The sequence below is a fragment of the Anabrus simplex genome, chromosome 5, assembly GCF_040414725.1.
Source record: "Anabrus simplex isolate iqAnaSimp1 chromosome 5, ASM4041472v1, whole genome shotgun sequence".
Lineage (NCBI taxonomy): Eukaryota > Metazoa > Arthropoda > Insecta > Orthoptera > Tettigoniidae > Anabrus > Anabrus simplex.
In genome coordinates, this window is record NC_090269.1 from 332,190,779 (window position 1) to 332,216,718 (window position 25,940).

Here is a 25,940-nt window from a genome sequence, read left to right on the forward strand (position 1 = left end):
AAGACTCTGCCGAATATCTACTCATATCCAGCACTTATTTCCTCTATCAACATAAATACCATAGGGTCTAGAGGTGGCACTGGCACTGGAGTTGTGTGCGCGCTGTTTGGCAAAAGATGACTTGTTTGGCACTTTCACTAATGGAGCTTCCCGATAAACTGGAGAATGTAGCTCTCTAATGGAAAGTGTCACTCTCTATGCTTGCATAGACAGGTTCATAAAGACGTATCATTTCGCACTATGTTTCGTAGAAATTATTTTTTGTGCGTATAAAATAATATTTTCCCTGACACTTGTCATTTGGATTGGCCTACTCACACCGACCGCGATTCCCCTCCTACCCCCCTATCGGCGTGAGTGAGATTTTTGGACCTTACCTTGAGGACTAAACTGAATGTTTTAGGAAATATAAGGGATGACATTTTTCTTTCACTGAATTGCCAAGCTGATTGTGAAAGGTCATACATGCATGATCCCAATTTTAGAAGTAGGCTAACAAAGACGACTTAGTTTCGTAATCAATAGGTTGATACACTGTTATTCTCCATTATAATCAGAACGTGATGTTGATTTCTGAACATATTTCTTGCAGTACTGATAATATTTATAGGTATAATGTAATTGATTGCTTATGGTAATGAAAATTTAGTTTTTACAGATTAACCTGATGGATTAAATTACACGTATTTGTTTTCTTTGTAATGCCACGAATGCGCATTAAAGATTGGAATAGCTCCCTCTGTGGGTCAATGGTAAAGTGTCGGCCTCCGGATCCCCAAATAGCGGGTTTAAGCCCTGTAAAGGTAGTCCGATTACATTTTTTCTGTGTGTTTATTGTAGTAACAGCTATTGAATACATTTTATGTATATAACGCTTGTTATTTTCCCTTCATACAATATGTGTAGAAGCTCCCACTCACAACTTACCAGATATTATAATTTATAGACTAGATGTGCAACACCATGTGGACACATAAGTCCTTTACTTTCATTATTATTCCATTAAATGCCATACAGGACTATATACAAGCACAATAAATTGTTGTAAGTCATTCGTTCATATGATTTGCACTCTCCTTTTCCATTAAAGGAAGTCATTTTACAACTTAAAATCTTAAATCAAATCAAACATTACAAGAAAAGGTAAATAAAAAACTTCATAATAGACTGAAACCACAACCGGGTGTCATATTTCCACTTTTAATGACGTTCAAAGAACAAGGATAATAATATTTTGTCTAGTTTGTCCCAAAATCTCTGCAACGCTTTTAGACCTCTAAACTCGCTCTTCGCTTCGTACGAGAAAGAATGTTTCTGGTCGTTTGTGCGGAATTGTGCAGAAAGTTCTGACCATTTACACAAAATATAGCGAAATACACGCACCCCAATCTTAATGATTGAAGACTTAAAATGAACAGTAAATTTATTTTGTGTTAATCACAACTTAAAACCGTCCTCTCTTATCTCGCATTTCTCCTGTATTTATACTTTTGGTTTTTTTTCTACTGGTCAGAAGAAGTACAACAATACTGTATCACAAATAAATGTTTATATGTAAGAATTTTAAACGATATCAATATCGATGGCAACGGAACGAGTACTTTTTTTTGCCAAACAACTGGGATTTCAACGTGCTCCGCTCGCTACAATGATTCTCTCGCAGACGGTGGCGCCGCTGCTACCTCAAGTGTACTATTTGCGAACTCTATGATATATACGGACATCAATTTTATGTGTGGACTCTTTACAAATATGAGTGCAAAGCGATTTATATTTCCACTGTAAATATACATATTAACCATCACAATTTTCCTTTAGAACCAGCGTAAATGTACTGTGATTTGGACATTTCTGTAAAACATACCATATTTTTGATGATGAATATTGTTTTTTCACGACCGCATTGTAATCGAAACCGACTTTAAACCTATTAGGTCGTGTTGCGTACATTGAGTGCGTGTTGAAAAGATTTTTGTAAAATTTCGTATGGCTATTTATAGCCGAGTGCAGTCCTTGAAATGCAGACCCTCCGATGAGGGTGGGCGGCGTCTGCCATATGTATGGGTAGGTAACTGCGTATTATTGTGGTGGAGGATAGTTTTATGTATGGTGTGTGAATTGCAGGGATGTTGGGGACAGCAAGAACACCCAGCCCCCGGGCCATTGGAATTAACCAATGAAGGTTAACCCTCTACTGCCTACTGTTGCCTTTAGGCAACAAATAACTTTTTACCTGTATAAATGGATAAATATTGTAGACAGAGGTAGTTTTAGGGCACACCTTCAACTGTACAATCAATTAAACATATATCCCAGTGATGCCTTGTTTTTTTTTACATAACATAAGACAAAACAGCCCTACAACCAAAGGTACTCCTTCCACCCCGTCAACATCCACCGGAACCAACCGCCGTTTACCACAGGCTTCAGGAGTACCTCTGACTCAACCTCAAAGACATTACCGACCTACGGTTCTGCAAGTTGTACTTGCGCCTTGCAGTACGTACCCATGGCCAGTAGGTAGTAACGTTCGGTCTTTGAATGTTAAAAGCTTAGCGTAAAATCGTGAAAAATCGTATATATATTCAAATATGGCAATCCACATCACATACGAGTGTTAAGCTATTATCCCCAGTTAAGAATTGCTGGTATATCTAATACACTGAACGTATGTTGAACATTAAAGCTCGAAATTTTCTTCACCAAACGAAAACGAAAAATAATTCATGCAGTAGAGGGTTAAAACCCCTGACCCGCCCGGGAATCGTACCCGGGACCCTTTGAACCGAAGGCCAGTGCGCTGACCATCCAGCCAACGAGTCGGACGTTGAAGAGATGTTAAGTACAGATCAACAATGGCCAACCGGACACCTGTGGGATCCGAACCCACATTGTTCCGATTTCACGTCGGTCATCTCTTCAACACGTACTAATGTACGTAACACGACCTAATAGGTTGAAAGTCGGTTTCGATTATTATATTTTTTTCAATCTTATGCTTTGCTTTTTAATATTATGTTATGTTTGATCCATCCAAAACTGCTGCCATACAATAGCAAGTACATTGTACTTACAGATATTTTAGTTTTCTAAATATACCTAAAAATAGTACCAGAAATCATTCTTGGTTAATAATTAACTATGATGGAAATATAGTTGAAACTATATAAAACTAATATTTAACTTTGTAAAGTATACCGACTATATTACTTGAAGACAAATTCATTTAGTAAATTGGTCTTTCATGAAAGCGGTTGACAACATAAATCTCTGCTTAAGCAGTGATAAGAATATCCTTAGTTTGCTTACCTGGTACCGGGAGTGTCCAGCGCATTATTTTGTGGGACGTTACGCGTTCCTTCTGCTAACTCCCTGCGCTCTCGTTCCTAAGGCTGCATCACTTCTGGAACAAGCACAATACACATTACTCACTTTTATGAAACGTACGAAACGAAAGTGTCCTACAGAAATATATCATAACACTTTTGAGGATATTTGTCATAAACAATGACACCCATATCCCATCTCCTTCAAGTGTTTTTCAACAACAACAACAACAACAACAACAACAACAACAACAACAACAACAGCAACATAATTTATATGAAACGTAATGACACACAGCATACTAATCGGTTAAAAATCGAACAATAAAGTGAAGTTTTAAATTACATTTATATTTGTTACAGTTTATAACTACAAAGAGGTCTGTATTTCATCTCTAGAGCTAACTTTAAGTTCTGTATTACGCTGATTGATGATTTTGATAGAATCTATAAAAGCAATGATAGTTTATTACATTTTCTTCGGATGTTCAACCAAATCTGGATAGAGAGTGAGTTTCCGTCACAGTGGTGAGAGGGAATAGTAATTCCTCTCCTCACCCTCAACAAAGTTCCTATGGATGCGGGAAATTACCGACCTATTTGTCTCATGAACTTTCTATGCAAATAATTTGAGAGGATGGTGTTGTGTGGTATTTGGAGAAAACAGGACTTTTTCCCAGGTGCCAGTGTTTTTTTGAGCTGTTTGCTCTTGGGACGCCTGAAGGGCTCTTTCCAGCACGCTTTTATCTGAAAACTGCATTCGGTGGCAGTTATCTTTGATTCAAAGAAAACCTATGACACCACATAGCGGTATGGCGATCTTTTAGTCCTTCATCAATGGAAATTCCAAGGTAACTTGCCGCTTTTAATTTGTCCTTTCGTCTATACCGTGTCCGAGGAGGGAGGGAATATTATTTATAGTATCATATTCAAGAAACTGGAGTCCCACGGAGATTGATTGTTAGTGTCACTCTGATTGCAATTACCATAGACGGTATTGTCGGTGTTGCTGGTTCAGCAGAAGTACCGTCACTATTAGTGGATGACTTTACTTTGCAATATTGCTTATACAATACGGCAGTCGCAAAGCGAAAATTACAGCAAGCTGTTAGCAAAGACCCATGTTGTTCACATCTTCCGGAAGCGCATTTGTTATCTCCACCCTGAGTTTTGTTTAGTGGAGAGGGGAGGGATGAACCGCTCTCCTTACAGTTGACACTGATTTCTTGGTCTCTTTCTCGACAGTAAATTATCGTCGGAGTCACACGTGCGTCAGTTAAAAGTCAAATGAGCTAAGATACTGAACATTTTGAAGTTTCTTAGTGGCACTACGTGGGGGATGACCACACGGTGCTCCAAAGCCTTCATAAGGCACATATTTTATCTCCAGGTTAGACTGTGGTAGTGTAGCACATGGATCAGCAAGGCAAAGTGTTCTTGTAAAATTGAATAACATCCACCATAGCGGAGTTAGGTTGGCAATGGGAGCATTCCGTGCAAGTCCCGTTGCTAGGCTGCTCGCTGAAACTGGGCTGCCGCCTTTACACCTAACGTGCCAACAAAATTTAGTTTCGTATACTGTGAATTTGCGACAGACGCCACATCACCCAAGCTATCTCTGCGTATTCCACAATAGAAACCATCGGATCTATGCTGTTTAACCACGAGCAACGCAGCCAGTTGGTGTACGCTTGGATAGCAGTTACAGATTCTTTGATATACCTTCATTTCCTTGTCCTTTTAACGACCAAGTAAGGTATCTCCGTGCTTAATAAGGCGACCAAAAATCATCCTGGATCTGCACACCAGTCCAAATATGAACACGGACCCCTCCATTTGGAATACACTGCAGTGATGTACGGAATGTACAGAAAACAACAACACGGTTCAACCCTGAGGAAGTACTAAATAACTCTACACACCGTGGAAGCTTCATATCTAAGATACGTATCCCTCCATTTATTGAAGGCTTTTCCTGTCCATTGTTAGCCAGTATCTATGTTCAGTAGCTATTTACACGGATGGTGTACTTTAATTAAGATCACTGCCACTACCTTCGCAGTCGTAGGTCTTTCAAATTCTAAAGTCGTGGAAAACCTGAATGTGTTTGTGCGACCAAGAAGTGAATAGAAGAATGTCTACAAATGGCATTTATTAAACGACATTATACTGTATGAGGTAAATTAATAGTGAAAATTGAAAAGAAAAAGCTACATAAACCTTCGATTTTCGAAGACCCCCAAGTATAAAAAATTACGGTTAATGTTTTGTGAAATTAAAACATCTTGTGTGCAAGCATGACCTCCAATTCATTGACGTGTCGTGAAGTATAATGCTTTATGGTGACGAAGAATGGATGCTAAGGGCCTCGTTAACGAACCGACTGCTGGACTTTGAGATGTGAATATACCGCAGAATATTCAAGATCCCGGAGGACACCACGTACTCTTACACGATGAAAAAGTCTATTTTTTGGCATCACTTTACTAAGTATTTTCTGGGCTTATGATAAAGGTACAGCTATGATTCTTGTAACATATAAAATCAGTATATTCTGAGCTGTTTATGACCATGTAGTACTACTTTGATTTTATAGGATGTGTGAAATGAATACAAATTTGGACAGATACATTTTCAAAAAAATGTTGTAAAGTTACCTGAGGTACACATTTCTCAGTTGTTTTCTAATCAAACACTCTCAAATTTTGTTCACATACTGGGAATGGATCATGGCAGATGAGTAACAAATTCGTTTCATTATTACTGGGACAGGATGCAAGAAAAATATCCGAACTCTTTCTTTTTAAATTTATTCAAAAATGTGTATCAATTTTTCTCTTCCCAATCCAGGCCTACTATTTTTTGGAAGTGAAAATAGGTTAACATTCAAGTACTCCATTAGGCAAGTTGATGTGCAAAAAATTAGCCCTCTATCTTAAATGGTTTCCTACCAGATGACATCATTGCCATTCGTCGAAAACAACACGCTACTTCAGTTTTAGATCCAACTATACGTTCTGAAAGAAACACTGAGCAGGCGATTGAGGTTTACTCAGGGAAAAGGAGATATTTATGAACCAGGCCTCCTATATTTAAGCAAACGTTACAACAAATTATACTTGGAGTATTTAAAAAAATATCACGAGAGGCATTAATCGGAGACTCGTTAAGAATTTTGAACCACCACCTCTATATTTCAAAATTGTAAATCTAGTCCATTTTGTGTAACAATCACTCTATGGAGCTGTTGCATTTTTCTCTCATGAAGTGTTAGTTTTAATTGTGTCCAAGCAGTTCTTTATTTGTGAGTACGAATAATATTGTACAAATTGTAACATTACGTCTACGGAGCGTCTGTAAAATTCAGGATCCTTCACACACACACAGTACATATGTAGATGTTCTTATGAAAATATAGTCCGTAGATATTAATAATAAAGCAACATTACAGTGAATTAAATTCCATAGGATTGGTAATCAAAAACATGAAGCCACTTCTCAACTATGAATCTATCCAACTATAACAATGAACCTCAAGGTGATATCAGCGTATTTCCTTTCAGAATTGTCTTCTCAACTCGTCCTGAACAGACTGATTGCATGAACTAAGAACCTTGGATGCGTAATTGGATTACATTGAATACCCTCCCCTCAGGCGGTAATTTGATACTGCTCAGAAACATTTCCAAGAGATATATGTCCACATCACTGTCAGGACTTCTTAGAATTACTATCTTCCTGACGTGCTCCATCCTTCCGAAGAGATCCTGTAATTACCTCATGAACAGAACCGTGTCACACTCTTCGTAAGTGATGACTTGGACTGTTGTAACCAAGGTTGAAGTTTACAAAACACAACTTTTATTGCTTCACTTTATGATATTTACACAAATAACTGAAATTTATTTTGAAGCAAAAAGGAATATTGAATCTTGAGAAAAGTCTGTCTTTATACAATATGTACAGGTTTGCAGTCTTTATATACACTTCTATCTTGAAAAGATAGTCTTTGTGAATTGACACGTTGATAGTCGAGAACTATCTGGCACACTAACATAAATGTTCATGAGAGTCCTTGTTTGTTGAAGTGCCTGAATTCCTAAAAAGCAAGTTCAATTGATTGAAGAAATTCCACCTAGCGAAACTAAGGGAGCTTGCATAAGTTAGGGAATGAAAATGGCTTGTAAAAGAATTACGGAACATAGGCAGCGGAAACAGGAAGGGAGCGGTGACCAGAGGTGAGACCTCGTACTGCCAGAAATTCAGTCCACCTGGTCGAAGCACATTTTCAAGAGGAGTAGCCTCCGTGCTCGACGTAGGGTGTATTCTGGAGCTGGACACCAGGGCAAGTGGGCAGTGAGCAGACAGGGAGCTCCTATTTATAGTACACTCGATGGTCAGGCACGCGCACTGAGGGCTGCGCGTCGAAGCTAGCAGAATGATACACAGGCGCGCGTGCAGCTGGCTGGCGGAACGAGAAGGGAGCGCCGGACATACAACACCCTCCCCTCCTAAATGCGCCGGTACGGCGTGAAACGGCGGCGGCGCTGGCGGCGACTGCGATGCTGGGGCGGAGCTGCTGATGTCTCTGTTGTATTGTCCGGAGCTGGAACTGGGCGGAGTGGCGCTGTCTCGTCCTGAAAGGAACCCATTGTTATTAAATGATCTAAAGCGCGTTCAGCAATAGATTTATCAGGTTGAGCAATAGCATCAATAGCTGGACAGGGGCGGTAGCGTAGACGTATCTGATCTTGATGGCGGCAGATACGTTTCTCCGTAGTCTGTATCTCGTAGAGACGATGACCCAAAGATCTGCAGATGACTCCAGGTATCCAGAGTGGGTTGGATTTGAATGTCCTGGTGTAGACCTTGTCGTTGAGGGAGAACTTCGTTGGTGATGTCTTATGCTGGGCCGGAAGAGGCTGTAACAGAGAAAGTAAAGTTCTGTGAGGTCGTCCATGGAGCTTCTGTGCAGGAGTGATATTATCAGCGCCGGGTAGAGTTCTGTAGTTGTTTAAGAGTTGGAGCAAAGCTTGGTCTTTAGTTAAGCCTGAAGAGACAGCTTTCTTCATACTTCTTTTAAATGTTTGTACGAAGCGTTCAGCTTCACCATTAGATTGAGGGTGAAAAGGTGGTGCTAGGATATGACGAATGCCATTATGTGTACAAAAGTTCTGAAAAGCAGTAGCTGTAAATTGAGGTCCGTTGTCTGAAATGAGTACTTGCGGTAAACCTTCTGTAGTAAAGATTTTCTGGAGAGCACGAATGGTAGCTTCGGTTGTAGTAGTCGAATGCATATCCACTACATATGGAAAGTTTGACAGTGAATCGATGACTATTAACCACATGGAATTGAGGAAAGGACCTGCGAAATCGATGTGAACTCGTTCCCATGGAGTAGGAGCAGGAGGCCATGAAGCAAGATCAGAAGACGGGGCGTTCTGATTCGTTTGACATTGCTCACAATGACGTATTAGCTTTTCGATGGCGGCGTCAATACCGGGCCAGTAGCAGTGTTGACGGGCGAGTTGCTTTGTTCTGGAGATACCCCAATGGCTTTGGTGTAATAATTCGAGAACTTGTTTCTGTAGGCTAAGTGGGATAACCACTCGGAAGATGGTGCCTGCTTCTAGTAGTACAACTCCGGCACGAGTCGTGAGACGATGCTGCATACGATGATAAGGTGCCAGGTGGGCAGGAAGTGTGCTCTGAAGAGGCCAACCGTTGCGGATGTAAGTACGTACAGTAGCAAGTGTACTGTCCTTATCCGTAGCTTTAGCTATGCAGGTAGCATCAATAGGAAAACTGGATACAGTATCTTCAAGTTCTATATCCAACTGAAGACATTCAGATTCTTGAGAATCGAAGGCAGTATCAGGACCAACGGGTAAGCGGGAGAGGGCATCAGCATTACAATGCTGGGATGTGGCTCGATATACAATCTGATAGGAATAATCAGAAAGGAACATGGACCATCTTTGAAGCTTTCTGAGGGAATTCTCTGGGATCTTATTACCAGGATGGAATAAGTGTACGAGAGGCTTATGATCGGTAATGATCAGGAAATGGTTGCCATAAAGATATTCATTGAAACGGCGAATACCAAAGATGATGGCTAAAGCTTCTTTCTCTATCTGTGAGTATCGACGTTGATGGTCATTAAGTGTTTTCGAAGCGAAGGCGATGGGGCGTTCTTGTCCATGACGATCCTTCTGGGAGAGAACGGCACCGACACCATAGTCTGAAGCGTCAGTAGCTAGCGTGATGATCTTGTCGGGCTGAAAATGAGTGAGTTGTATAGCTTGAATTAAGGCGGTGTTGATTGTTTTCCATGCCTGTTGGCATTGCGGAGTCCACTGAAACTTAACACCTTTTTTACGTAGAGCGTTTAATGGAGCTGCCACGGTAGCGAAGCGTGGAATGAACTTATTATAATAGTTCGCTTTGCCTATGAAGGACTGAAGCTGCTTGAGGTTCTGAGGTGCTGGCATGTTTACTATTGCTGAGACATTCTGTGTACTAGGACGAATTCCATTCTTATCAAGTATATGTCCTAGGTAGTGAACTTGAGGCTGAAAGAAGGTACATTTAGCGAGATTCGCTCGTAGGCCATTGTCTTTCAATTTCTGGAGAAGGAGGCGTAGATTGGTTAGATGTTCCTGATGATCTTTTTCAGTAACAATAATATCATCCAGGTAGTTAGCACAACCGGGAATGGAGGCGGTGAGTTGAGCCAAATAGCGCTGAAAAATAGCCGCTGAGGATGAAACACCGAATGGGAACCGCTGGAGCTGGAGCAGTCCGAGAGGAGTGTTGAGTGTGAGAAATTTCTTAGATTCTTCGTCTAAAAGTAGCTGGAGATATGCTTCTTTAAGATCAACTCGAGAGAAGAATTGTCCACCAGAGAGACGACGGAATAAGTCTTCTGGACGTGGAATAGGAAAGATATCTGTGTCGAGTTGTGCGTTGACTGTAGATCGAAAATCGCCACAAAGTCGAACATTACCATCAGGTTTCTTGATTACCACGAGTGGAGTAGCCCATTGACTAGAAGTAACTGGTACTACAATTCCAGTTTGTATCCATCTTTCTAATTCTTTCGTGACCTGGTCTTGAAGTGCTAGGGGTACTGGACGTGCTTTGAGGAAGCGAGGCTTAGCTCCGGATTTCAGCTGTATGTGAGCTGTATAGTCTTTTGCTGTTCCGAGCTGAGAGTCGAAGACTTCAGGAAACTGCGCTAGGAGAGCGGTAACGTCAGACGTAGGATGCAATGTAGATACGACGTTAATGTTGTCATGTATCTGGAAACCAAATAAGTTAAATAGATCCATGCCCATAATGTTTGATGCAGTGTAGTTGTTAACTACGAGAAGAGGAATGGCCTTCTGAATTCCTTTATAACTAGCCTGAAGCTTAATTTGACCTTTGATGTCAATTTTCTTCTTGTTAAATGTCACGAGCTGGATGTCAGCTGGAGAGCATGAAGGTGAACCTAAGTCGTGGTAGGTAGTCAGGTTAATAATAGAGACAGGTGATCCAGTGTCTAATTGAAAATCAACAGATCGATCAGAGAATGAGAGAGGAATGATGATTTTGTGAGAATCCTTTGTGGGAAGAATAAGATTGATCTGATCAACTTCCATGTCTTGGCGGGGCTGTATATGCTTCCGGCGTGCTGCAGTAGTCTTAGCAGGGCGGAGCGAACTGTGACAGACAGTCTGAATGTGTCCAAGTTTATTACATCGTTCACAAGTAGCTTTGAAAAAACGACAGTCACGACGTTCATGATGCTTGAAACAGCCTCGGCAGGAAGGCAGGAGTTTCGAGGTGCTTTTAGAATTGGGCTTCCGTTTAGCATTACGAGAGGGAACCTGGCGAGAATGCTTGGTGGATAGCGCCTTATTCGTACGGTTCACTGTAGCAGAGGACTTGCGGGCCTGAGGCGAGACTTGTGCAACTTCGTGTGGAGAAGCTATGGCTGCGGCAGTCTTGGTAGTAAGCTCATAAACCGTAGCAATACGCTGGACGTCTTCTAAAGAAGGGTTACTGTGCTTGACAGCGTCAAAACGTATTTTGTCTTCAGGAGTATGTAAAATTATCATGTCCCGAATGAGAGAATCAGTGTAGGATGAACCACAACCGTCCTTGGAGCAGATGAACTGGCAGGGTTTAGCTAGACCACGCAATTCAGTTATCCATTCAGTATGTGTCTGATGGGGTTGCTTCCTGCTCTGAAAAAATTTATAGCGAGCAGCCACTATGTGAGGAGCTTTGGCATAGTGTTCCGTGAGACGGGCTAAGAGCTGCGTGAAGGGTACCTCAGATAAGTGTTCTTCTGGACTTAATTTACGGAGTAATTCACACGTAGCATTGCCAACCGAACTAAGAAATAGTGCGCGGCGGCGTTGATCATCTGTGACAGAATGGCAGATGAAATGCTGTTGCAAGCGGGCTAAATAAACTGACCATTCTTCCTTAGCCGGATCAAAAGCAGAGAACGGAGGAATAGCTGATGGCTGTGTAGAGACAGAAATAGCTTGAATAGCCTGAATTAATGCTGCCTGTTGTTGTTGCATAAACTGTTGTTGTTGCTGCTGTAAGGCTTGGAAGACCGTAGCGAGTTGTTCCGAAGTAGCCATTGCGAGATGCGTGCAAGAAAGAGTAAGGTAAGCTGTGTGGCAGAACTGGTTGGAGTGTCGTTGTGGTTTAGCACGTCGCCGTAGAGTTGACAACTGGGCCCGTTGAATTGTAGTGTTGGTTTCGTGTGTACCTCGTCACTATAGAGTTGGCAACTGGGACCGAAGAATTGTAGTTCGTTGCTTTTTAACCTCGTCGCCATAGAGTTGGCGACTGGGGCCGATGAAGTGTAGTGTCGCTGTTTTACCTCGTCGCCATAGAGTTGTGTTGTAACCAAGGTTGAAGTTTACAAAACACAACTTTTATTGCTTCACTTTATGATATTTACACAAATAACTGAAATTTATTTTGAAGCAAAAAGGAATATTGAATCTTGAGAAAAGTCTGTCTTTATACAATATGTACAGGTTTGCAGTCTTTATATACACTTCTATCTTGAAAAGATAGTCTTTGTGAATTGACACGTTGATAGTCGAGAACTATCTGGCACACTAACATAAATGTTCATGAGAGTCCTTGTTTGTTGAAGTGCCTGAATTCCTAAAAAGCAAGTTCAATTGATTGAAGAAATTCCACCTAGCGAAACTAAGGGAGCTTGCATAAGTTAGGGAATGAAAATGGCTTGTAAAAGAATTACGGAACATAGGCAGCGGAAACAGGAAGGGAGCGGTGACCAGAGGTGAGACCTCGTACTGCCAGAAATTCAGTCCACCTGGTCGAAGCACATTTTCAAGAGGAGTAGCCTCCGTGCTCGACGTAGGGTGTATTCTGGAGCTGGACACCAGGGCAAGTGGGCAGTGAGCAGACAGGGAGCTCCTATTTATAGTACACTCGATGGTCAGGCACGCGCACTGAGGGCTGCGCGTCGAAGCTAGCAGAATGATACACAGGCGCGCGTGCAGCTGGCTGGCGGAACGAGAAGGGAGCGCCGGACATACAACATGGACAGTAGCTTCTAATACATTTGAAACATATCTTTTTCCTTTCGTAAAGACGCCCCACTAATGCAGAGAGGTTTCCGGCTACAGGACTGGAAAGTAAGCGGCCAAGACCTTAATAACATACAACATCTCAGCGTTTACATGGTGTGAACAATGCAAAAAATTCAACAGAAAATTATCTTCAGAGCTGCCAAAGTAGGATTTGAACCCACTCTCTTCCGAATGCATGTTTAGAGCTACACGACCCAACCTGCTCGATACTATACATTTCTGTAGAACCTTCGGAAGCTTTTACATTTTTGAACATTCGGCGCTTTCAAAGAAACACCTCTCTGTTACCTCTACAGAACTTGAAAACGATGCTAGGTCTTCTCAGCTCTCCTTTAAATTGCGTTGAAACGTGGACTCTTTGTGCAGCTACAGAAAGAAGATATACGATTCTGAAGAGTGAGTGTATAGGCGGATTTTTATCAGTACCTTCCACTGTTGTTTGTGCACAGTAATTTATTTTTAAGCTCTTTGATTTCACAGTACTTTTGTTCATCCAAGCCTCCTTTGCTTCTGTATCTTCGCAGTTCTTCCTAAAGCCATCTAGTTAAGTATTTCGACTGTCATCCATTATTTCCTCTTTAGTTTTAAATAACTATCACCACATCACACCCGAGGAAATTCATCATAAAATAAATTGTCAATCTCAATTGATGATGCATATTGAAAAAAGCTTGAATATCTAGGCCATAATCACGAGGAACGAGCAAAAATATTCTACAACGAAAACTAGGAGGTAGGTGAAATTGACAGAATGATATAATTGGAACCCATTCAACTCTCGGTAAATCAAGGATAGTCATGATGGCAGCCAACATCCGCAAGGGGGAAGGCAAACAAAGGAACATTCTTGAAAGCCTCGTGTATCGAGCCCAAGGACGGTGATAAGTGTTTACGTTACCAAACAAGACCCACAGGAGTTTTGCACTTTTTCCTAAGATTCTAATATCTTCAGTTATAAGTCGAAAAGGGTCTTCAGCATACATCTCCTACCCGCTTGAGGAAACACCCATTACATAATTCTAGACCAGTAGCGTAGCCAGGATCGGCCGCAGGGGGGGGGGGGAGGGGGAGCGGGAAGGTTACAGTTACAAAACGATAGAGCACAATGAAGGTGTTTGTATGTGTGTGGTGCACGCATTCATTATAAAGACCCGATACATATGAATTATGTTGATATTCAGATTGCAGTGAAGTACAAAATATTACACTAAATTACAGAACAATACCATCAAGATCAACAGTTCTACGGCGAGCGGTAGGCCCTACTATGTTTCGTTTAGTATCTAAAATCCAACTTTCGAGGCTTCTTAGAAAATAGATTCAACAGATCTGTTGGTTCTGCAATTATGTTCCTGAATGTTTATTTACTTTATTGTTTATTGTCACTTTCTGTTTATCTTCTTTTTATAAAAATTCCATGGAGGTTCTAACCCCAAGTAACAACCCCCCACAACCGCATGGCTATGGTCCTGTTCTAGACAGACAGACAGTTAGCGGATGACGAAGCATAAATTTGATGTTGCATACGGTAGTTGTTATATTAAGTGGTAACGAAATGCCTTTTTAAGACATTTTTATAGTGTTAAAGGTGGGGGTGGAAGGAATCATTTTGAACGCTTCATGTCAGAAAGAGTTTCATGTGGTATGCTGGTATGTTCTGTTCCTGTGTGTTTCCCATGATTAATATTCTGTATACAGTTGTATAAAATGAGCTCTAACTTGGATATGAAACGTTTCTGGACCCATACAACACGCTTTATTTTTCTATGAGTGAGGAAGGTGTCCTGAAATTTTGGTCTATCTTATTGTTACACGCTGTATAAACTGAATTTTATATGTTCGCTTCATATGTCTGTCCTCCACTCCGTTCTACCTGTCCGACTCGTTGGCTGAATGGTCAGCGTACTGGCCTTCGGTTCAGAGGATCCCGGGTTCGATTCCCGGCCGGGTCGGGGATTTTAACCTTCATTGGTTAATTCCAATGGCTCGGGGACTGGGTGTTGTGCTGTCCCCAACATCCCTGCAACTCACACACCACACATAACACTATCCTCCACCAGAACAGCACGTAGTTACCTACAAACGGCAGATGCCGCCCACCGTTATCGGAGGGTCTGTCTTACAAGGGGTGCACCCGGCTAGAAATAGCCACACGAAATTAAAAATTAACTCCGTTCTACCTGCCTGGACCCATCCCTAGTGAGATACCGTGTACTGTGTCTCTGGTATGAGCAAGATCAAATTTGCTACTTTAATTTCTATGTGTCTGTCTCATCCTAGACTTTCACGATTTGAAAGTAACAGGTGTGAGCAATGCTAGCATTGTCATTCCTTATGTAGCCGGTCCCTATGATGACTGGAGTGAAAGTGTCGGTTGATGTGTTCATTTCAGTGGCCTTCAATGATTTGCAACAGCATCTTCTAGCATGGCGATGAAAGTAACGGGAAACGGCATCAATTCTCATTTATTTAGTATGCCTGTTAAATCACGGCTAGGTCATCTGTTGAGGATACGAGGGTTGGCATAAGTAGTAGCAACTAGATTTTTTCTCAGATTTGCACGGTACTACTGTGCAATAGTCATATATCCTGGAAAGCTTGACACTCATAGGACCTGGGCACAGCAGCAGTGAGTCAGGCTCCGTACTGAATGGATGTGACGAGATAAGAACTGAGTGGGAAGTAGCCATGCTCACCGAACTTGTCTCCGTGCAATTTTGATCTCATCCCCAAACTGAAAGAACCATTGCGTGGGACACGGGAGGACATTGGCAACGCTGTGAAACATGAGAACATGGTGAGGTGACTGGTATCTGACGTCTCCCGCATGGTTGAGGACAATCTAGACTACTTTGAGAGTTTACCGTAAAGATTACTGTACTCTCCGAGAATGAACATTACGTAGCACAAGGATTTCCTGGCTGACAATTTCGTCGCTTTGTATCCTACACCTGGTAAACCTACTCGGCATTTTTAATACATTCCCTTGCACCTTATTCTCCCCACTCCCGTCTGTATATTTCTATTTGACCGGTAGATCCTGCATCCGTGCCAAAAAAATAGTTGCAATGATATATGCCCCAACCCTCGTATTTAAAACACTGTCTATATCCCTTCATTTGGGATGATATGTAATAGATCAATGAGTTTCAGGTTTTGATGATCTTTAGACTCCAGATATTTAGGTTAGAATGCAAACTAATTTAGGCTCTTCCGTAACGTAGCGAGAGTAACGTAAATTCTTATGGGCCGTTCCCCTAACGTTTATGCAAATCTCATAGCATAACTGTTGTGCAGCCAAGTATATACTTGTTACACGCTTCAGAAAGTTAGCATTCTAATTTAATTACGGCCAAAAAAAATCCGGTTTCTAATGATCGTCAATGCTGTTTCCTGGGAGCGTACTGAGCAGGACCTTGAATATATTTATGTGACACATTTAATATAAGATGCCTTCGGGTTAACAATCAATAGAACTTATTCTCGTCTCCGATTACGGGTACAAAAGTGGTGCTCAGTTAAATTTTTGACTGTTTATTTGATTGTTTGTTTCGACATCCCCGGAAAATGGCTAAACATATTTTCTCGAAAATTATTTAAATTCAGTCTAGTATACAGTGCGTAGAAATATTACGGTCACAAAAACAGGGAATGTCAAATGTATACGTTAATATTTGCTATATAGCAAAACTGTACATAATTTATATTGTGGATAAAATAAATCCAATAGATATGTTCTTACCATACAAGGAATGGTAGCGTAGATATTAGCAATTGTTAACCAGGGTGGTCGTAAATAATGTGAACCGGGTATATGAGAGTTAGAGGGTTGTTTGTAAAGGTAAAAGGGTTGAAAACTTAAATCGATATGTCGCACCGTTGTCATTTAATCAGCTGCTGAATTTAGCCAATCAGATCGCTCTGCGGGCAAATTCAACTCAGCTATGCGAGGCGGTGTTGCTAAATCTGAACGTGGCTTAAGATCGGCTATAGAGCACCCATCAAGGAAAAATAACTTCGCCACAGGAGTGATATGAACACGGACCTCCGAACTGACAGGATCGCTACAGTGACACTGGCTGAAAACCACGGTGTGTTTGTGTTTGATGCTGATGGCTCTCAAGCTGGTCTAAGCCACATGCAATCGCATCACCACTGCCTCGAATAGCCCATTTGAATTCACCCGCGAAGTGATCTGATTGCCTAACTTCAGCTGCAATGACAAGGGTGCTAGATATCGAGTTTTTTCAAATTATTTATCACTATGACTAAACCTCTGACTCCCATATGCAGGGTTCGCGTTGTTTCCGACCACCCTGTATTTCTCATGAGCTCCTAAAATGTATCTGGAAATATTACCTACTCGTACACCTAAACAGCGTGCTAAAGAAAATTATGTAAGAAATTCGTTACATTAATTTATTTGTCTCAGTCTAAGTCCATCAATAACAAACATCACTGCTCGGTTATCGTGATAACGATGGTGGTTTTCAGTCGATTGGAACAATACTGTTAATAAATGCGAGATAAATTTCACCAGCTTCAGGGGCTGTTCAGCATTCGGTGTCTAAATGTTTAGAGATTAACTTGATGGTTTCTTTGTCCTTCCCACTTACGCTTTATAAAACTTCGTTCACTCATACTTCCTGACAGAATTTGTTCCAAACCTCAAGACTATGTAAATATGAGGAAGAACATTATAAAGAATTAAGTTAATTGAAGATGACTGTGCCAGTGACCATCAGTTTATTACTACTGATGAATTTCTCTTCTTGTTAAGGCTCATTTACAGTAACGTGATCTGCATGGAAATGTTCAACTTATGTGTGAAATGATTATCCTAGTCCATTAATTCAGGCTCACTGACTCTAAAGCAGAATTTTAATAACTGATGTTATTTAAGTACTTGGCCTGTGTTATCTAGCACAATGAAAACGCTCTAGTGCACCTTGTTCAACGAAAGTGACTTATGATTTCATTATTTGCTTCGGATCGAACTTTATTGAGAATGCGTTCTCGAACAAAGAACAAAGAAACAGAATTTAAACCGTGGAAACGATTGAAAGACAAAAAAGTTTCAAAAGGAATACTTTAATAAATGAATTCAATAATATAAGGAAAAGTTATTACATTTCCTTTATCAGGACTTTGGAAACTTAATGGATTGTGCAGGATCCTTGGATATTAAATGAGATCTGGAGAGCAACGTTATACAAGTGGATGGACTTAGGAAAAGTAGTGACGTGGAAAAAGAGGCCTCCTCTACAGGATGTAACAAAATCTGCGGCAATATTGGAAGTCGGTACAACATAGACCTAGACATTCTTAATTATTGAGTTACTGCAATGGAGGACATAAATCCATTCTTGTACTTTCGTCGTTCATCAGTCAGGTCTAGTATCTCCTGAGTTATCCATTGATTCCTAGTTGATCTTTCCTTTCTTCATAAATTTTCTTCAGCAGCCTTACTGACCTTATTCTTCCCGACTGTCCATTCTTCATCTATTGTGTTTCCTTCAGCCTTTTCATTTAGTTCCTTGAAACAGTCCCACACACTCTTTTTTGAATTGGTTCCTTGCATTCCTTCCTTTCACCAATTTTTTTTCAAATGCAGATGACATTTTCATGACTAACTAGTTGTGGTCAGAGTGTACGTCTGCTCTTGGGAAAGTTTTGCAGTCCAGTACCTGGTTTCTGAATCTCTGCCTAATCATAATAAAGTCTATTTGATACCTTCCAGTGTTTCCAGGTCTCGTCCTCGTATACAACCGTCGTTTGTGGTGTTTGAAGCAAGTATTAGCAACGACCAAATTTTGAGGTCAGAATTTGACAGAGCTTTGAGAGACCTAAACAAAAACAAGGCACCTGGAATTGTTGACATTCCTTCTGAATTACTGACTGCCTTAGGAGAAACCAGCATGGCGAGGTTGTTCCATTTAGTGTGTAAGATGTATGAGACAGGAGAAGTATTGTCAACTAATACGTTTGTTTCCTGGAATTAAATCACAGATACTGATTTTTGGTGAATTTTTGCTCTAGCGATATAATGTGAAATGCTCATAATGCCTTATAATTTAGTGTTTTAATATTTATGATCTGTGAATCACTATTAAATGTGTTTTGAAAGCGTAGTAAAATGAAAAACTTACTCAAAATGCGAAATTTCCACTAAAATGTGGCATTTATGCGAAAACGAAAATTTTTCAAATGAAACTTTTTGTACGTTTAAAAATTATATATTTCTTCTGGAAACTGACACCAAGCAGTTATTATACTCTTGGACTACCGAAAGTATTGTTGGTTCTTAAGCTCATATACTCCCGTTCACTGATAGACCATGTACTTCCTCATGAGGAGTATATCCAGTGTGCATGAGGGCCTGATGGCACTTTGGATTTAGAGATACCTGGAACTCCGTATTAGATCACCATGAGAACAGGATCCTAATATATGAAAAAGGGTTTCTACCTCACTGGGACGATATTGGCAGCGGTTTTTGTCTGAGAACCTGCCTGGTATCGCACGAACTGTAGCCACATTTGCTGTCAATTTCAAAGCTTCCTGCCATTCACTGAATGATAAACCTTCATTATGAACAGTTGAGCGGTGATGTAAATATGATTTTCATTTAACATGGAAATTGTCAACGTAATTAATAAGAATTAAATTCCATATTGTTCTTCAAAGGAATATAGCTTTCAAAAATTACAAATGTATTAACGCCATAAATGGTAAATGTATAAATCAAAATTCTGAATTTCTGATTTCAAAACGCTACGGTTCACCCCTCTCACCAGTTATAGCGGGTATCGTTCTTGAATTATTTCATAGAATATGTAACGCATTAGTAATGTGGGAGCATGTTGGAGACTTGAGAGGGTTGAGTTCAGGTTGAGATGGAGTTATGAACATTCCATTTAAGGAATGTCGACAGATTGTAATATAATGCCAGAAAATATCTGTACTGCATCATACTAAGATTACTGTTGAAAGTTAAAAAGGCTGAGTGAGTTAGCTGCGACGTACAAGTCACGCAGTTGTCAGCTGACCTTTGGGAGATAATGGGTTCGAACTCCTCTATCAGCTGCCTAGAAGAGATTATTCCGTGGTTTTCCCAGGAAAATGCTGAAATTTACCTCAGTTATGAACACGGCTGTTTTCTTCCCTCTTCTATCTCATCGTCGCGGAAATTCTGAGTCAGAGAGACGTTAAGCCACTAGGAAAAATAAAAATTCAGAGTTAAATATTTTAGAACATACGTCCCAAAACACACTTTTTTCTCTACACATGAATCTGTTGTGTACATCTTGCCTCGTGCATCCGGGATCCAATTCTCAATTTCCTATACCCTGCTATATGGGCATATTAAAAAAAGAAGAGATTGCTTTATAGAAATCGGTTAATGTGGCCACTAGGAAATTAATTGTGGCAGAAGATAATATAAACAATTTCTGGAAATAAGCCTGGCAAGATATCCGCCCTTCTAACTGCCGAAGTCATCTCAAAGAGACCGCTAGCGTTTGGCATGTCTATCGTAAACAGAACCCACACAAATCACGGCAGGTGACATGTACCTTATACTTGCTGAAATTCGATTGTGGAAATAACTGGCGAAGAATCCACAAAATAATACAAAATTGTAGGGAATCACTGATTTTCCGATGACAAGCGATCAAATAGTTAAAATTGCTTTTGACTTGATTTTAGAGTAATATTTTACACACGTATTTGTAGGTATTTGTACCGTGTTTTTATTCCATATTTAGTACATATACTGGTGATATACTAATGTACGCAACATAATAATAAACACAACTGGGATACCTTGATGAAAATGAGTAATATTGTATTTGAGAGAAACCCATTTTTAAAGATTATCGTGACCAGATTATTAGATAAGGTATAAATAAAGGATTGTATGGAATTCTTGCACTATAAAACAGTAGTAAATAGTTCTGGAACCAGACCTACGTGTCCTTTAGTGAGAAGTACTCATTTCCAGATAGGCTATTATTTCTAGTAACAGTAGCAGTAATAGTGGTTTTATTAGTTGTTATAATTGCTTTCCATGTTCTGGTTTGAGTACTATAGTCAATAGCTCTGAGTACATAAATAAGAATTAATTTAATACAGCTTCGTTCAAAATTCTACGAATATTTGAAATTCAGTATAGAAATTCAAACTTTAGTAATACAGTATCTAGTCAAATACTGTATAGTCTCCTTTTACCAGTAGTATTAAGTAGAAGTATTAATTATATTCATAGTAACTAAAGTTGTATATGTTACGTTATCAAGTTTTAGAAATGTAAAAAGCGGATAATTGCGCTTTTAGATGATATCTCGTATTTCTTGAAACGGAAATGGAGACAACATCGCTTGTGATTCTATCTTCCAGAACGGAAGAATTCCAGCTTATTGTTCCTTGTTTACTACAGCAACTTCTAATTATCAGATATTATTTTGTAACCCTAGATGTGCTGCCTCCCTGTTGACGATATAACGTGATGGCTATTTCTCCGATCTCTTTGATTAATTTTATAATAACATAATACTTAGCACCGTCCTTTGATGAACATACAGATGTTATCTCCCGTATCGGTGAGCGATAAAGTATAGAGCTTCACTGTCCATATTTCCAACGAGCTAGAGGCCAGAAGGTGCACCCTACCTTACTTCTTTGTACGAACGACTCCTGCGATGCACAGTAGGCAAAAAGTTGAATCAGAGTGTAGTATGGGTTGCATAGTATGACAACATGACTATTAATACATTTATATGGTATTGTGATTTTTACGTAGAGAATTATTATTATTATTAATGTTATTTATGAATTTCCTACATGATTTTATCGGGCTCCAAGATGGACGTGACCACGCAACAGAAAGTAATTTATGTACGTAATTTTATTCAATTATTTAGAGAAACAGTTTTCAGGACACTGTCGTACAAGAGAAAAAAGGGCAATGACTACCGAAACTAGTAAACTGAGAAAATTGAGATCAAAGTTTAATCAGTATCTCATTACTTTTTACTTTATGTATGAGTTCAAATTAACACATTAACTATAAAACAGGTAGGAAAATGAACTAGGTAGCAGTGCGCAGACTCTACCTTCTTACACTGTAGCCAGTATTTACAGTCTTCTGTCAATGCTGAGTGCGGAAGAAAAGTACAACATTAAAATGCAGTACTTTTGCAGATACTAGTTTCTTACAGTGCAATCTATACTTACTTCTTTCTGTAAAGGCAGATGCAAAGGCAATGGTAACTGATTTTTCCCAATATTTTGAACAAAAATATCATGTTATGCTTCTTAAGGTGAAGAATATCGAGACGATTGCAACGATACCAGAAATTCCATATACTGAGCTCGATAGCTGTAGTCGCTTAAGTGCCGCCAGTACCCAGTATTCGGGAGATAGTAGGTTCGAACCCCACTGTCGGCAGCCCTGAAGATGGTTTTCCGTGGTTTCCCATTTTCACACCAGGCAGATGCTGGGGCTGTACCTTAATTAAGGCCGCGGCCGCTTCCTTCCAACTCCTCGCCCTTCCCTGTCCCATCGTCGCCGTAGGACCTATCTGTGTCAGTGCGACGTAAAGCAACTAGCTAAAAAAATAAATAAATAGAAATTCCATATTTTTTATTTCAGCAGTTACTGCTTTTGTTCCTTAGCACGGCAGGACAACATTCCGGCACTGCATAACGTTTTTTAAGTTCAACAGTCGATGAAAGACTGTAGACTTGATTCTGAATATAGTGATTGGCACGAGAAACAAAAACAAGCTTGTGACTAATAACGGAATTAAAGTCGAATTTACGCGGAATCCAAACCTGAGGGACGTGACACTTCATTTAAAATACCTCATGTGTATTGACCGGGATTCAAACCTCGGTTGCCTTGGTGAGAAGTGGGTGACTGTATCAGTCGGTCAGTGATGTAAAAGTCGCAAAAACACGAGGATTCTATAGCCATTCGGATTTCAAATTAAGAAATATTCTTAGTGGTAATTCGTACTTTAGGTTCAAAGATGCTTACATACGTTTAGGTTATTCAGAAAATTTTTACATGCGTATTGTATTAATATATTTCATATTTTACTATTTCAGGACAGAGATTTTCATTTTAGTTTTGGTCTTTTACTTCACTCCTTAATATTACAGCGTTATACATTGCTTAAAATTTCCAGCTCTGTTTTATATTTTGAAAATACCACGTAGAAGGAAAAGAATGTGCGTAGAACAAAACTTGCTTTACACATTTCATTGTATCCAGCTTTGAAATACTGATGATAGAAAAACAGATGTTATATAATTATAAGACAAGAACAAATTTGAAACCATAAATTATGGAACATATTTAATACAAAGTACGTCTCTGTGGTGTAGTGTTAGTGTCATTAGCTGCCACGCCCGGAGGCACGGATTCGATTCCCGGCTGTACCACGAAATTTGAAACGTGGTATGAGGACTGGTCCATTTAGTCTCTGGAGGTCAACTGAGTAGAGAGGAGGGTCAAATTCCACCGCAGCAATCCCCTAAATGGTTTTCCGTGGTTTCCTACTTTTTCTCCAGGCATGTGCCGGGATGGATCCTAACTTAAGGCACGGCCGCTTCCTTCCCTCTTCCTTGCCTATCCCTTCCAATCTTCCCATCTCCTCAGAAGGCCCCTGTTCAGAATAGCAAATGAGGCCACATGGGCGAGGTACTGGTCCTCCGTTAGAGTTGTATCCCCGACCAAATGTCTCACTCCCAGGGACACGGCCCTTGAGGCGGTAAAGGCGAGATCTCTCGGTGAGTCTGGGGAAAAACTCTCGAGTGTAAACGGATGAAATAAATAAATAAATAAATAAATAAATAAATAAATAAATAAATAAATAAATAAATAAATAAATAAATAAATAAATAAATAAATAAATAAATAAATAAATAAATAAATATAAAAACTGAGCTATGTAAAAGTATGAGTTTTCCTCAAATACCTAAAAACATGAACTAAACCGAGCTCGATAGCTGCAGTCGCTGAAGTGCGGCCAGTATCCAGTATTCGGGAGATAGTGGGTTCGAACCCCACTGTCGGCAGCCCTGAAGATGGTTTTCCGTGGTTTCCCATTTTCACACCAGGCAAATGCTGGGGCTGTATCTTAATTAAGGCCACGGCCGCTTCCTTTCCACTCCTAGCCCTTCCCTGTCCCATCGTCGCCATAAGACCTATATGTGTCGGTGCGACGTAAAGCAACTTGTAAAGAAAAAGAAAACATGAACTAAGGCCAAAAATATGGATAAATAAGAAAATTGAAATATGTTTTCAATGACGGTTGTCATTTATGACAAAGTTGTAACTACAGTTAATGAAAATACAAGTAAGAATTTACGTAGAAATTCAAGCCCTGGTTATTAGGAGTAAAAGTCTCACTTACATGTAATGTTATATACCCATCGTTAATATTTGTGTTCTAGTCAGGAAATCTATCATGGCCATTATCAATAATCTAACTAAACTAAACGAAACCAAATCTTTTAGTAATTTTAAGTTATCTCTATGAATTGAATTTCTTTGCGTTTTTTAGCCTATTTGATATGTTGATATCCCCATTATGTCACGTTTCTTACCTATAATAAATACTCACGTATTTAGGTAACAAGACAGGCTGCAACCGCATAGTCTAGAGCAAATTGTGGGACACACCATTCTATGAGAGCGTGAAAAATTAATAAAGGGGTCACAGGCAACTTTCTGAGAAGCATAAAGGAACATGTTATCTGATAAATAGAATTAATATAAGTACGGTATTGAAACTTGTGAATGAGGGACCATTTTTTTAATTGTTTTTACTGTTCCTTTCCCAATGCCAGAGGGTACGTATATCCTTTGTTTCGATGTGCTCCTTCTGTCCGATCTCTCAACACGTCCTCTGTCTATGTACTGAAGCTCAGGTTCATTTCTTAAGACAGCGGTGTTTTTAAAAATCACATCAATTAATGTTTTTCTTTTTTACAATTGGCTTCACGTTACACAGACACGGTTAGGTATTATGGCGATGGTGGGATTGGAAAAGGTTGGGAGTGAGTAGAAAGTGGCCGTAGCCTTAATGAAGGTACATCCCCAGCATTTGTCTGGTGTGAAAATGGATAACCACGGATTGCCATTTACAGGGCTGCCGACAGTGGGATTCGAACCCACTATCTCCCGAATGCAAGCTCACAGATGAGCATCCCTAACCTCACGGCCAGCTCACTCGGTATATAATTCGTTACATGTTTATTGAAACCTCTTTTCAGGCCTTCAGATCTGAAACATCAGCCTGATATTAGCACTTTGTTGGCGAATGAGTATTTTTATAATATTCAAAGTTATATTCATGTTACAGATGTACATTCTCGTTATAATTAGCCAAGTTACTGTACCATGTCAAGATCGATATTTTCTCATTAATTCTGTGTTATTCTAAATATAATTTATGAGGTATATATATTAACGGTATGGTGGGACTGAATCTGAACTTACGAGGGGGCGGATGGGTGCAGCTGGAAAATTTTGCAACCACTGACCTAGAGTCATGAGACCGATCGTTACATGGGAAACTCACCACGAGCTTCTCTGTGAAGAACGACTTGACCACACGGGCTGTACACCGTAGCAGACACTACCGACAAGCGACACTCAAGATTTCGCTCGCGTAAACTGCCTCACTCATCTATTTCTGTAAGAACTCATACATCGATATTACAAAAAGAGTTTGTTAGCCTTCTATAATATCGAAGACGCACTTTGCACCAATACCTATCACAGATTTACGATGCAAGTAGCACGGTAAAAGTAGAGTGCTTACAAATGTTATAGCGCTTACGATCCAAAACGACCGACTCTTAACGTGTTCAGTTATAAACTAGCATGAAGAACTCCCAACCCTTGCATGTATGCAAATGTAGTTAAGAATCTCCCCCTCCCCCTCCACCTTCCACTTCTCTCCCTCTCTTCCCT

The 25,940-nt window shown here is 40.0% G+C and overlaps 1 protein-coding gene across 1 annotated transcript in view; it reads right to left on the minus strand.

Annotated features, from left to right (window-relative positions):
- LOC136874071 (UPAR/Ly6 domain-containing protein qvr) overlaps positions 1-25,940 on the minus strand; it is a 695,631-nt gene that overhangs the window by 454,412 nt on the left and 215,279 nt on the right. The window contains exon 2 of the mRNA XM_067147597.2: positions 3,310-3,403. Coding sequence (XP_067003698.1) covers positions 3,310-3,334 — 25 coding nt within the window. The 5' untranslated portion in view covers positions 3,335-3,403. The remainder of the gene's footprint in view (positions 1-3,309; positions 3,404-25,940) is intronic.